The sequence below is a fragment of the Toxorhynchites rutilus genome, chromosome 2 (assembly GCF_029784135.1).
Source record: "Toxorhynchites rutilus septentrionalis strain SRP chromosome 2, ASM2978413v1, whole genome shotgun sequence".
NCBI lineage: Eukaryota > Metazoa > Arthropoda > Insecta > Diptera > Culicidae > Toxorhynchites > Toxorhynchites rutilus.
Window position 1 is genome coordinate 177,302,681 of NC_073745.1, and position 14,948 is coordinate 177,317,628.

Consider the following 14,948-nt stretch of genomic DNA (forward strand, 5'->3'; position numbering starts at 1 on the left):
TTTGTTCCACTGGATACAGAAGATTCAGAATCGCTTAGTCCTAACCACTTTCTTATGCTTCGTTCAAATGGGGTGTACAGTCGGTAAAGAGTCTAATCGATGAGGGTGCTACAATTCGGGGGAGTTGGAATATGATCCAAAATACTTTAGATAAGTTTTGGCAACGATGGATCAAAGAATATCTGCCTACCATCGCAAGAAGAACAAAGTGGTTCAACAACGTGCGAGAGATCAGAGAGGGAGAGTTAGTTCTTATAGTGGTTGAAAAGATCAGGAATCGTTGGATTAGAGGGCTTGTACTACGTACCTTTCCAGGGCGAGATGGAACTACTCGTCGGGCAGATGTTCTCTGCTCAAGTGGTGTTTTGCAACGGCCTATTGCTAAACTTGCTTCGTTAAATGTACTAGGTGACGCCGAAGTCAAGATTCTGGCGACACAGGGGGGAGAATGTTCAGTGTTACGCTAGAAAACAATAGCCAATGTTACACCCTGTAGTCAGTAGCCATAAACAAAAACAAGAAACCCCAACTGTCTAAAAATATTGTCAAAACCACATTTAGATGATTCGGCAAAACATTAAGAAAATTATAAATTTGTTCTCTAATATAAAAAGGAATACTAGATTGTAAGTTAAATGAATTGATAACGTACAGAACCGTGTCAACAGAAGCGGTCTACGTCATAGCCAGCTTGGTGCCCATAGACATCATATTGGCGGAGGACAGCGAGTGCTATAGGAGGAGGGGAACCAGAGGAATCCGGAAGCTAACGAGTGCAGAGTTGATGGCTAGGTGGCAGCAAGAGTGGAGTGCGACGCAAAACGGCAGATGGACGCATAGGCTCATACCGACACTAATGGGCTGGGTGAACAAGAAACACGGAGAGGTGAATTTCCATTTAACGAGGTTTTTTCTGGTCATGGCTGCTTCAGACATTATCTGCGGAAGTGGAGGACCGACCAGCGTGCGAATAACGCCTGATCATAAAAGATGAACAACTGCGAGGGCTGTAGCACCGGATAATACCCCCCCAGAGCCGCCGTGACGGAGTGCGCGTCATGTTGGAGGGCACTACCTAATCGGCGCTCAGCTGGGATAAGAAATCTGCGAGGGTGACTGTGACGGGGCGCGCGTCTAGTTGGAGGGCGCTTCCTAATCGGTGCACGTCTCGACAGGTAAACGGATACTGCCGCGAAGAACAGCAAAAATGCCTGCCTGGATACGCCTGATCATGGCCTGAATGGAGGAACACTGCGAACGTTTCGAAGGAGCAAGAATCAAGGAGGAAGCCATCATCGGTGCATACCCCATGAGAGTAGCTGTGATGGAGTGCGCGTCATGTTGGAGGGCACTACCTAATCGGCACTCCGCTGAGAAGAGAAATCCTGCGAGGGTGACTATGACGGGGCGCGCGTCAAGTTGGAGGACGCTTCCTAAAAGATGCACGTCTCGACAGGTAAACGGATACTGCCGCGGAGAACAGAAAAATGCCTGCCTGACAACGCCTGATTGTGGCCTGGAGGGAGTAACACTGCGAACGTTTCGAAGGACCGAGCATCAAGGAGGAAGCCATCATCAAATTGGTGCATACCCCACGAGAGTAGCTGTGACGGAGTGCGCGTTATGTTGGAGGGCACTTCCTAATCGGCGCTCCTCTAGGAAGAGAAATCCAGCGAGGGTGACTGTGACGGGGCGCGCGTCAAGTTGGAGGGCGCTGATCGGTGCACGTCTCGACAGGTAAATGGATGCCTGTAAAACGGTCATAAGCGCAGCGGAAAGCAACGAACGGTGAATAAGTACATAGAGAAAAAAAGGGAAGGATCAACGCTAGTCAGCGTTGAAGACTCGTGAAGTGCATGAGCACAGCCGCCCCCTGAAGTAGTCGCCTAGATGTTGTCCCAGGGGGAATGAGGCTGCGAATAGAGGGCTTGGTTTTTGTGGTGAGATCCCCACTCGACGTCGGGGTTATCCCTTCCCAGACAGGGCTGGTAGAGCGTTCCTCACCTCTATAAAAAAAGACGTTCAGAAGGCATTAACCATTATAAACCAAATAAACTTATTCTCACTGACTCGAGTTTGAATGTACTTAAAAATTTGCATAGGTTACTCAGAACATCATAACTAGCTTGAGATTTTGATGATAGATAATAGAAACAACATAAACGAAATTTGGACACGCTATTATCTACAAAGTGTGTGTACTAATTCATTGATGCCGCTTAACCATCTTCAGTTGTTTTAGTTCAGAAGACTTTTCTAATTTTTTTCAACTAAAATCCTTTTTCAGATAAACTTAAACTCAACAACTTTTTACAGAATGGTAAATAAACTGTTTTTTTCGATAGAATATGTTCGTCGAGTGGAGGCATGATTCGTTACTACTTTTTTCCCAAATCTAACTAAAATATGCATTGATATCAACATCATGTGATATAATCCGTGGTGAAAATGCATATAATTATACTAAAATATTTCTGTATCACACTTGAATTCTTGGATGAAAAATCTAAAATTATTTTTCTGTTCATTTCCAGGCTCGATTGCTTCAAAAAAACTTATAAAGTGGAAGGATATTTCGGCATGTATCGGGGATCAGCCGTGAATATTCTGCTTATTACTCCAGAGAAAGCAATAAAACTAGCTGCCAACGATTTTTTCAGGCATAAGTTAACAACTAAGAAAGGGTAAAATAAGTCTCTATCTCTTTAGTGTTTCTAGTATTGATACTGGTAGTCTGTCATTTCTGTGTATATAGAGAGCTGCCTGTAACGCGTCAGATGGTAGCTGGAGGACTTGCTGGTTTCTGTCAAATAGTTGTAACAACACCGATGGAATTATTGAAAATTCAAATGCAAGATGCCGGTCGTGTTGCTGCACAGGTAGATTGAGACATTTTTATATTTGAATTTTATGATATTTTAACAAACAAAAACTTTAAACTTTGATAACAGATGTAATTCATTTATTTACGGTGGATTCAAGATTTCTGGTTGAAGTTATATTGTATGTATTTACAAAAGTTATGAATGCTCACGCTATATTTTCATCATTGTCAGTTAGATTAGAAAAAAAGGATACTTATTTTGAACGTTCGTGCGCGGAAAACTCTCTAATTTATGGTGCGTCTGATATAAGGCATTACGTTACCGATAGTGATTAACTGGTGCAAACATATAACTTAATTACTATTTACGGTGTGTTGATTCAAGCATTTACTTTCACGGTAGCACATTTATGTAGAGTGTCTCAATTCCGCAATCGCAAATGGTTACATTACAATTACTCAAAAGTTATTGATGTTCCTCTACAGTCTTCTGACACCAATCCCAGTAAAAAAACTGAAAAAGTTTTATGTGTAGGAAATTTAGAAACCATGAAATTTCTTAAAATAACGATGTTTAAAATCACTCGATGAAAACACTGATAAATATTCCTTTCGAATATACCAAAAAACTCGTAGATAAGTCCAAAGACAGCTAAAGATAGTTGCAATGAACAAGGGATACCATACTAATGATGGAATTCGGAAAATGGCCAACGCTTTCGAAATCGAGTAGAGATTTCAACCAGCGTACAATTATGAGTTTGAGTCAATTTTCATACATTAGCACATACTTTTCGCCATTTTCAGAGATGTAAAAATCTAAACTGACCAGACGTCCCGCGTTACGCGGGACAGTCCCGCATTTCAACAAAATGTCCCGCGTAAGATTATGTCCCGCGACTGTGCACTCATTTCGAGAATCCGGAGTTGTCACATTGGGACATCGGTAAGATGCTGGGAATCTTCCAATCCACGGTCAGCAGAGTACTAAAACGATACTTCGAGAACCTAACCATCGACTGGAAGGTGAAGAACGGCAAAAATGGATACTCCTTCAGTGAAAAAGATCACAAGCGCGTAGTTAAGCAGTTTAGACGTGATCCGAGAAGTTCGGTCCGGGATGTCGCCAATAAGCTGAATTTGTCAAGTTCATTCGTCCAGCGGACCAAGCAGCGGGAGGGCCTGCGTACATACAAGGTTCAGAAGGCTCCTAACCGCGACGAAAGGCAAAACATGGTGGGGAAGACGCGAGCCCGGAAGCTGTACACCGAAATGCTGACGAAGCCGCATTGCCTGGTAATGGACGACGAAACCTACGTCAAAGCGGACTTTCGTCAGCTGCCGGGCCTGTTGTTCTTCTCCGCAGAGGACAAATTCAGCGTTCCGGAGGAGATTCGCAAGCAGAAACTATCCAAGTTTGCCAAAAAGTACATGGTGTGGCAAGCGATCTGCTCTTGCGGAAAGCGGAGCGCCCCCTTCGTGATGACCGGTACGGTAAACGGGCAGGTTTACCTTAAGGAGTGCCTACAGAAGCGCTTACTACCACTACTGAAGCAGCACGAGGGCCCGACCATCTTCTGGCCGGATCTCGCTTCGTGCCACTATTCAAAGGACGTGTTGGAGTGGTACGAAGCCAACGGGGTCACCTTCGTGCCAAAGGAAATGAACCCGCCCAACGCGCCGGAGCTTCGCCCAATAGAGAAATATTGGGCGATTATGAAGCAGGCCCTCCGGAAGAACCCAAAAGTTGTCAAATCGGAGGCGGACTTCAAGAGAAAATGGATTTCTGTTCAAAAAAAAACTACAACCTGACATTGTACAGAACCTTATGGACGGGGTAAAGAGGAAGGTGCGAGCATACGGGCTTGGGCTCGAAGTATGAATAAAAAGAAAATGCCAAAAGTTGTTTAATAGTTTTTATTTTACTGTCTAAAATTTTTAAAAGGATCGGTCTACTGGGCGAATTTCTACAGCGTTTTTTCCGTGATGCAATTTGATGTGACACACCCTTTAAGTGGGGGAAAAGTGGTCACCCTAAGGAGCATACCCTTTTCCTGTGTCCACATACCACTACAATTTCTGTTTTTCAAAGAATATTGTAGCTCAACTGATTGTTGTTCTTGATAGCAAGCGGTTTTTATTATGAAAATGGAAAATAGTACAGTTTTCATGTTTGAAAACAGTACATTTTCAATATTAGAAAAAAGTTCTAAAATCGAACATTTTTATAAAGTAATCATCTGTGGGGGACAAAGTGGTTATTCGCGTTCGCATGGTTATTCATGTTAGAAGGGACAGATTTATGCGTGTCTTTTTGTTCAAATTTATTAAAATCATTATTGGAATAAAGGGTGTGTCACATCAAATAGCATCACGGAAAAAACGCTGTAGAAATTTAATTTTTAGGAATTATATCTTCAGCTTTCGCTTATAATCAGATAAGTGTGTATAGATCACGTTGGCCATGCTTCACTGTCAATTTTTCGTAAATTTGGAAAAATGTCGTCGAACGAAAAAGAGCGTCGTGAATTAATCCTGTGCACTCATTTCGAGAATCCGGAGTTGTCACATCGGGACATCGGTAAGATGCTGGGAATCGTCCAATCCACGGTCAGCAGAGTACTAAAACGATACTTCGAGAACCTAACCATCGACCGGAAGGTGAAGAACGGCAAAAATGGATGCTCCGTCAGTGAAAAAGATCACAAGCGCGTAGTTAAGCAGTTTAGACGTGATCCGAGAAGTTCGGTCCGGGATGTCACCAATAAGCTGAATTTGTCAAGTTCATTCGTCCAGCGGACCAAGCAGCGGGAGGGCCTGCGTACATACAAGGTTCAGAAGGCTACTAACCGCGACGAAAGGCAAAACATGGTGGGGAAGACGCGAGCCCGGAAGCTGTACACCGAAATGCTGACGAAGCCGCATTGCCTGGTAATGGACGACGAAACCTACGTCAAAGCGGACTTTCGTCAGCTGCCGGGCCTGTTGTTCTTCTCCGCAGAGGACAAATTCAGCGTTCCGGAGGAGATTCGCAAGCAGAAACTATCCAAGTTTGCCAAAAAGTACATGGTGTGGCAAGCGATCTGCTCTTGCGGAAAGCAGAGCGCCCCCTTCGTGATGACCGGCACGGTAAACGGGCAGGTTTACCTTAAGGAGTGCCTACAGAAGCGCTTACTACCACTATTGAAGCAGCACGACGGCCCGACCATCTTTTGGCCGGATCTCGCTTCGTGCCACTATTCAAAGGACGTGTTGGAGTGGTACGAAGCCAACGGGGTCATCTTCGTGCCAAAGGAAATGAACCCGCCCAACGCGCCGGAGCTTCGCCCAATAGAGAAATATTGGGCGATTATGAAGCAGGCCCTCCGGAAGAACCCAAAAGTTGTCAAATCGGAGGCGGACTTCAAGAGAAAATGGATTTCTGTTCAAAAAACAGGAAGTGGGTTATATCTATGGTATAACCGCAAGGGTGACGTAGGACTATCGGTGATTTAGAGATCATTTGTATGAAGTTGAATCTGAATTCATTCTGAATGAATGAATATTTGGAGAACTTCGAAAACGAGAGCGTTACGTTGGAGGCACAAGGTTTTATGCATCCAATATTGGATACGGAAATATCCTACTGATGGGGAAGAATAATCTTCAGAAGCTATCCTGTTGATTGCGATTGATTGAATATATTTTGAAAATTCCCAAAGGAACTGGCAGATTATTTTCAGTAACGATTAGATATTTCCACATTTTCCTCGATACTGGAAGCCCACCAGTGGTTAATGCTAATTCGATAACCACCTGTTAATAGCACTTGATTGAAACATATTTGGTCACAGTGTTACATGGATAGAAAACATTCAATTAAACTCTTTCACATGAATATATTTTGAAAATTCCCAGAGGAACTGGCAGATTATTTTCAGTAACGATTAGTTATTTCCACATTTTCCTCGATACTGGAAGCCCACCAGTGGTTAATGCCAACTCGATAACCACCTGTTAATAGCACTTGATTAAAACATATTTGGTCACAGTGTTACATGGATAGAAAACATTCAATTAAATTCATTCACATGAATATATTTTGAAAATTCCCAAAGGAACTGGCAGATTATTTTCAGTAACGATTAGATATTTCCACATTTTCCTCGATACTGGAAGCCCACCAGTGGTTAATGCCAACTCGATAACCACCTGTTAATAGCACTTGGTTGAAACATATTTGGTCACAGTGTAACATGGATAGAAAACATTCAATTAAACTCTTTCACATGAATATATTTTGAAAATTCCCAAAGGAACTGGCAGATTATTTTCCAGCAATGATTAGATCTTTCCGGAACTTTCTCGATGCTGAATGGCATCCTAACGGAAAGAGTTCTGCGCGTGTATGTGTCGATCCTTCGCCGTCCACCTCCTCCAGCACGTTAGGCAACGATGTTGTCTTGTCGATGTCCTCACGAAAAATGAATGTGTCTCACCACCAGAATATCGCTTAAGTATGCTTTTTGTGTGTGATTGAATCGAGAGAAGGTGTGGTTTACGATGGCAATTTGGAAGGCAAACTAGAGGGGAAAGAACTCTCTGAGCTCGGAACTTTCGGCGACTGAGCAATAATCGATTGCGGGCGCATACAATATTGGATAAGGAAATATCCTACTGATGGGGAAGAATAATCTTCTGAAGCTATCCTGTTAATTGCGATTGATTGAAAAACCACAAAACCAAATGTATTTGGTCACAGTGTTATAGAAAACAGTGGATAGAAAACATTCAATTAAACTCTTTCACATGAATATATTTTGACAATTCCCAAAGGAACTGGCAGATTATTTTCAGTAACGATTAGATATTTCCACATTTTCCTCAATACTGGAAGCCCACCAGTGGTTAATGCCAACTCGATAACCACCTGTTAATAGCACTTGATTGAAACATATTTGGTCACAGTGTAACATGGATAGAAAACATTCAATTAAACTCTTTCACATGAATATATTTTGAAAATTCCCAAAGGAACTGGCAGATTATTTTAAGTAACGATTAGATATTTCCACATTTTCCTCGATACTGGAAGCCCACCAGTGGTTAATGCCAACTCGATAACCACCTGTTAATAGCACTTGATTGAAATATATTTGGTCACAGTGTTACATGGATAGAAAACATTCAATTAAACTCTTTCACATGAATATATTTTGAAAATTCCCAAAGGAACTGGCAGATTATTTTCCAGCAATGATTAGATCTTTCCGGAACTTTCTCGATGCTGAATGGCATCCTAACGGAAAGAGTTCTGCGCGTGTATGTGTCGATCCTTCGCCGTCCACCTCCTCCAGCACGTTAGGCAACGATGTTGTCTTGTCGATGTCCTCACGAAAAATGAATGTGTCTCACCACCAGAATATCGCTTAAGTATGCTTTTTGTGTGTGATTGAACCGAGAGAAGGTGTGGTTTACGATGGCAATTTGGAAGGCAAACTAGAGGGGAATGAACTCTCTGAGCTCGGAACTTTCGGCGACTGAGCAATAATCGATTGCGGGCGCATACAATATTGGATACGGAAATATCCTACTGATGGGGAAGAATAATCTTCTGAAGCTATCCTGTTAATTGCGATTGATTGAAAAACCACAAAACCAAATGTATTTGGTCACAGTGTTACATGGATAGAAAACATTCAATTAAACTCTTTCACATTAATATATTTTGAAAATTCCCAAAGGAACTGGCAGATTATTTTCAGTAACGATTAGATATTTCCACATTTTCCTCGATACTGGAAGCCCACCATTGGTTAATGCCAACTCGATAACCACCTGTTAATAGCACTTGATTGAAACATATTTGGTCACAGTGTAACATGGATAGAAAACATTCAATTAAACTCTTTCACATGAATATATTTGGAAAATTCCCAGAGGAACTGGCAGATTATTCTCAGTAACGATTAGATATTTCCACATTTTCCTCGATACTGGAAGCCCACCAGTGGTTAATGCCAACTCGATAACCACCTGTTAATAGCCGCGCGTGTATGTGTGTGTAGCGATGTCTTCCCAGGGAACCGTTTGTGGCATCACTCTCCTCCTGATAGGTTCCCTTCTGGCATAGGGTGCACAAACAGGCTCTTGGTGACACCGTTCATCCGCGCTTTCATGATAAATAAAGAGCTTCACCGCAACAGCGACAACATGCTCCAATCGCTGTTCAATTAGAACTGAGTGGATTTCCGAGCGCCGCTCGCTTATATACCGATTGGTGATTTCAATAGCCTGTTTTGAAAGCAATTTTAAGACTATTGAAACAAGTTTTTGGATCAAAAAGTAACAAGTATATAACGCGTAGACATTTTATCTTTCGAATGAATTATTTATCATACCATTTCGTTCAGTTGTTTAGGAGCTATTAACGCTCAAAATCTCGGTCTCCGGCGTAACGCTTTCGTTTTCGAAACTTTGATTTTACACCCCGGTATAGAAATGAAAGACGTAGTCCTACGTCAAAAAACTACAACCTGACGTTGTACAGAACCTTATGGACGGGGTAAAGAGGAAGGTTCGAGCATACGGGCTTGGGCTCGAAGTATGAATAAAAAGAAAATGCCAAAAGTTGTTTAATAGTTTTTATTTTACTGTCTAAAATTTTCAAAAGGATCGGTCTACTGGGCGAATTTCTACAGCGTTTTTTCCGTGATGCAATTTGATGTGACACACCCTTTAGTAGGTGCATGTATGAAATGAGCTAGGCATATTCACCTAGAGTCTTATTTGATATTTTATCATGCGTGCAAAAACGTAGTAGGAAACACATATAGGTTTTTATGATGAGGTATGGTCATGGTTTGGTTGGCATATTTTTCCTAGGCAGAAGGTGGTAAGGTATATCAGCTTTTGAAAACAGAACATTGTCAGTAGTAATCCTCCACTTACCAGTTGCCCCCGAACAACAAAGTAATTTCTACGCGAAATAATCACTGAAATTGAACAAAATATCTGTTCACCTCTTCTAAAATGTGTGAACAGTCGACTGTTGATTCGACGAAAATATCAGGTCAAATAAACTAAATTTCACTAAAAATTCCTTAAATTCGAAATGCACAAAACTACGGCCAAATGACTACCGAGAGAGCGATTTTAGTTGCGACATGCGACAGCTCCACTGATGTATAGAGTGACTCAAAAATCATGAAAATCTTCGAACATAAGGTGACTATCAATATGATGTCAATAGTCAATAGTTATACTACCAAACAAGCAGGTGTCCACTTTACCCCACATGACCACCTTGCCCCCACTACATCAATTATTTGGAAGTTCATCTTCTAGTTAAACAAAAATTGATAATTTTTTTTCAGTTCATTGTGTGATTTGGACGCACAATGGTCTCATAAGTATCCGGATGTCTCTGGTTTCCTTCCACCTATAGCACTCGCTATTCTCCCTCGAGATGATGTTGATGGGAACCATCCAAACCATTATCGAGTATTTTCCAAAGGTAATTTCCATTCGTGCACCTCCTTGTGATAATTGACCATTAGCTTTTCTGTCTTGTGATGGGTTATTTACGGTTTCACGCTTTGCATCCAGCATCCGATCATGTTTATCGACTCAGTTGTCAGCGTTTCAATCCGTTCCAGTGACATTCCTGTTACCAGGATAACGATGACATCCGTGAAGCCAATGATCTAAACGTCTCTAGACAGATAATGGCGTTCCAAAGCGATGGGACCAGGATAGAGCCCTGGAATTCCTGCCGTAGTTGTAATCTGCGTCAATTTGTTGAGGATGATTCTCTCCAGAAGTTTCCCAATAGTGTCTAGCAGGCACTTGGTCTATATGATGATCCAACAATCCAACGCCGTGTTTTCCCTGGTTTAGGTATCGGTATTACTTTTTATAACTTCCATCGATTGTAGCATACGTCCATACCAGGGGTGGCCAAAATTTTGGACATTACGGGCGACCAATTGTGTAAATGATAGCCTGCGGTCTGCCAACGTTGACTGTATCAAAAAGTCATTACAAAAAAAATATAGTACTAGACAATAAAACAATTTTTATTCCTGAGCAAAACATCAGAAATTGTTCAAGCTATATTTGAAGATGTATTTTCCATTTTTTTTTGAGTGCACGAATAATGATTATTACGCTGTTGACATCTGGATGCGTAGATGTGGATGCCGGGTGCGGGGTGTCGCGGAATCAATTCCAATGAATATTCTGAAACGTTAGGACAATACCTAAAGTGTTACATAAGGCTTTTGGAAAATTTGAAAAATTGCCAAAAAGGGGAGCCATTTTTGTTAAAAATGAGTTATTTTAAAAGAAAAATCGCTGTTTGGGAGGTCATAACAAATGGAAAAATAGATATCAAAAAACAGCTATGTAGCGTTTTAGATAATCCATTTTTATATTCTGAAAAAAAAAACAACCAAATCGGTTGAATAGATCCTGAGATATCGATACTACCAGTTGAAAAAAAAACATGGTTTCGAGAAAAAACGCGTTTAAAAATTCGTACAGCAACACTATATCCCTTAAGGTGACTTCATACGAGGTCTGTTCAAAAAGTATCGCGACAAAAAGTATTCGCGACTCATGTCTTTCACTTATGCTGATAAGTACGGCTATTTTGAATTTTCAGTTAGTTTTTGACAACGGCTTTTCTTACACGTGTTTTGGTTCATCTTCGATTTTTGCCTATTGCAAAAATGGGTCAAAGAATCTGTATCAAATTTTGTGTGAAAAACAAAATTGAGTGCGCGAACACATTCCAAATTGATTTCTGTCTTGAACATACCAGAAAATGTCATGGTTGTCGCTTTTAGAATCAGAGTAGGGATTCCATCTGGTCCATGTGCTTTCTTCGTATTGAATCTTTTTACAGCTGCTACTAGACACCTGTCTTTTCAGTATTATCGAATCCATCCTTTCTGTATGGCATGGATGGCCAGGTCGCCGGATCGGGCTGCGTCACGTCAACCTTTAGCTTATCAAAACAAGTTTCGGCAGGAGTCGATGGGCTCCTGTGCTTCACCATCACCTATCGTTAAGCATTGCTTCATGGATTGACGTCTACGTATCGACATAGCTTCCAAAAACGATTAGAATTGTTTTGCTTCATCGCATGTTCAAAAGCGGACATAGCCACTCTAAATTGAACTGGAACTTCTCTGGTGTCCTTGTTGATGGTTTTCATCTTTTTATTGGGCGGGCATGACTTATTTCTTTATACTGCTACGGAATTTCATTGACGGTGATCACTATGAGTGTTCCTCTTGCAGCTCCTTCCAGCTCATTCTAGTCATTAACGACGGACTGTAGAAGGTCAAGTCGATGATGGACTCATGACGATCTCTGCGGAAGGTGCTAGTGATGTCCTTGTTGTACAGCGCCCCATCCAATTTGGTCAGGCTTATACTAAAACAAGTTCCTCTCGCGTTGGTGCTTAAAATGATTATGAAACGAAGCACAGGCGTTGCAGTCGTTCATACACTCTAAATCAGGGTTTCTCAAAGTGGTCGATATCGAACCCTTGGGGTCGATCTCGGTTTCCAAGGGGTCGACACAAACGAAAATGAAATTTGGGGGTCGACGAGGTCTAAAAATCAACCCCTATTAATTAACACTTGTTCTTATTTGAAACTTTCATGATACTGTATAAGCTGTATTACGTGGAGCAATTTGTTACAATAATGACTAATATTTTAGTAGAACGACTGAAGCCATGATCAAATTCAAGTCCAAACAAACATAACAGGCTTGCATTTAGGTTGCAAGTTGTTTGCAAAATAAGATGAATTCATTGTGAACAATGCGCTGAGCTACTCTGGTCTCTCTTCAATTGTCGAGTAAATCTTTCGCCTGTTACTAAAGATAAATGCGCTGAACTACCAAGTTCGGATAATTTTGGTTTACCACCAAATATACTTTGTTCATGGAGGACCTCGCCCAATGTAGCATTGCCATGGGACAGAATGAGGATCTCTTTGATCAGACAAGTTTGTATATTCTTTTCCCGCTGCGCCTATGAGTTTCTTCACCCACAAAAGGTCCAAACGTTCTTCTTTTCAACAATAGTTTTTTAGCATATCGCACGAATCCAAAGTATCACGTTTATACTCTCTAACTTCAGTAACTTGTTCGCTGCGTCCGTTGAGAGACGAATCGTTGCGGTCTGCGTCCCGCGATACGCCTTTCGTAGTCGGATTTTCATCGGAACTTTGCCCAGGATGTTTTCCTCCTCCAACTTCTGACGTAGGTCTATCTCGGTGGTGAACAGACTGAGGTTCCTGCATTCTATCGATGCCTCGGAGGATAAGGCCCTTACGTTCGCTCCATCGCCGAGAACCCTTTCTACAAGATCCTTGAATGCTGAGCTCCTGATTTCTGGGTCTCTCTTCAGCTCGAACAGCATTTCGCCGTTCTGGGTGCGCCTGGACTTCACCACGCTCTCCTCCAGTTTCTTGAGGCCAGGGTCCTCTCGCATTTTTTTAAAGTTTGGCCATTTGGCGTTTGGCCATAGGGAAGCAGCTCATAATAGATTATTCCTTGACAATCCCACCAAACACACAGCAGAACCTTCCTGGCCGTTAATGAGGGCTTGGCCACCGTCTGAGCCGCGTCAGCGGGCTTCGATCACGACCGTTTGCGCTTCATGTTGTCGTAAGTGACCCACTTTTCATCGCCAGTCACCATCCGCTTCAGAAACTAGTCGATTTTGTTGCGATTCAGCAGCGATTCACATGCGTCGATACGGTCAAAGATGTTTTTTTTGCGTCAACGTGTGTGGCACCCATACATCGAGCTTCTTTGTGAATCCAAGCTTCTTCAAATGGTTAATAACGGTTTGATGACTTATCCCCAGCTCTTGGCCGATGCTACGGCTGCTACTATGCCGGTCTTTCTCGGCTAATTCAGCGATTTTGTCGCATTTTCGACGACAGGCCTTCCGGAGCGTGGCGCATCTTCGACGACCTCTACACCAGAACGAAAACGTTGAAACCATCGTTGTGCGGTGGAAATGGAAACTGTATCGGGTCCATAAACTGCACAAATTTTATTGGCAGCTTGAGATGCATGTTTGCCTTTGTCATAGTAGTACTGTAAAATATGTCGTATTTTCTCTTTATTTTGCTCCATATTTGCGACACTATAACTCACGAACGACTTAACCAAACAAAACACTGTCAAGGACTATATTATACCTTTCCAACAAGCTATAGTATGACTCGATACAATGAATACAACTAGAACTACGCGCTTACAACGACACCTCGCGGAAATATCGCAGGACTTTTTTGACAGCCTAATATTTATCTTATAAACTTGATTGTTTCCACAACACTGTGGATTGCAATTTTTACTGTTGATTACTAATTCAATGTTAGCCTCTGCTTAGCAGAAACGAATCATCGGAAAGATCGACGTATATAAGGGACTTCAGATTCCCTCTCAAAAGTGTTGGCTTGATCAATTTATTCATTACTGGTTTAAAAAACAGGAAGTGGGTTATATCTATGGTATAACCACAAGGATGACGTAGGACTATCGTTGATTTAGAGATCATTCGTTAAATCCATTCTGAATGAATGAATAAATGAATATTTGGGGGACTTCGAAAACGAGAGCGTTACGTTGGAGGCACAAGGTTTTATGCATCCAATATAGGATACGAAAAATCTTGTTCTGAAGAATAATCTTCAGCAGTTTTCCTGCTAACTGTACTTGATTGACAAATCACAAACCCAAATGTATTATATGGATATTTTATGGATAGAAAACATTAAAATAAACTCTTTCGCTTGAATGTAATTTTAAATTCCCAGAGGAACTGGCAGATTATTTTCAGTAACGATTAGATATTTCCACATTTTCCTCGATACTGGAAGCCCACCAGTGGTTAATGCTAACTCGATAACCATCTGTAAATAGCACTTGGTTGAAACATATTTGGTCACAGTGTTACATGGATAGAAAACATTCAAATAAACTCTTTCACGTGAATGTATTTTTAAATTCCCAGAGGAACTGGCAGATTATTTTCCGGATCTTTCTCGATGCTGAATGGCATCCAAACGGAAAGAATTCCGTGCGTGTATGTGTGTGTAGCGGCTGCTTCGAT

The 14,948-nt window shown here is 41.6% G+C and overlaps 1 protein-coding gene across 1 annotated transcript in view; it reads left to right on the top strand.

The window, feature by feature from the left end:
• Positions 1–14,948, top strand: part of LOC129764639 (mitochondrial glutamate carrier 1-like) — a 97,355-nt gene that overhangs the window by 49,092 nt on the left and 33,315 nt on the right. The window contains exons 4-5 of the mRNA XM_055763907.1: positions 2,535–2,684; positions 2,756–2,879. Coding sequence (XP_055619882.1) covers positions 2,535–2,684; positions 2,756–2,879 — 274 coding nt within the window. The remainder of the gene's footprint in view (positions 1–2,534; positions 2,685–2,755; positions 2,880–14,948) is intronic.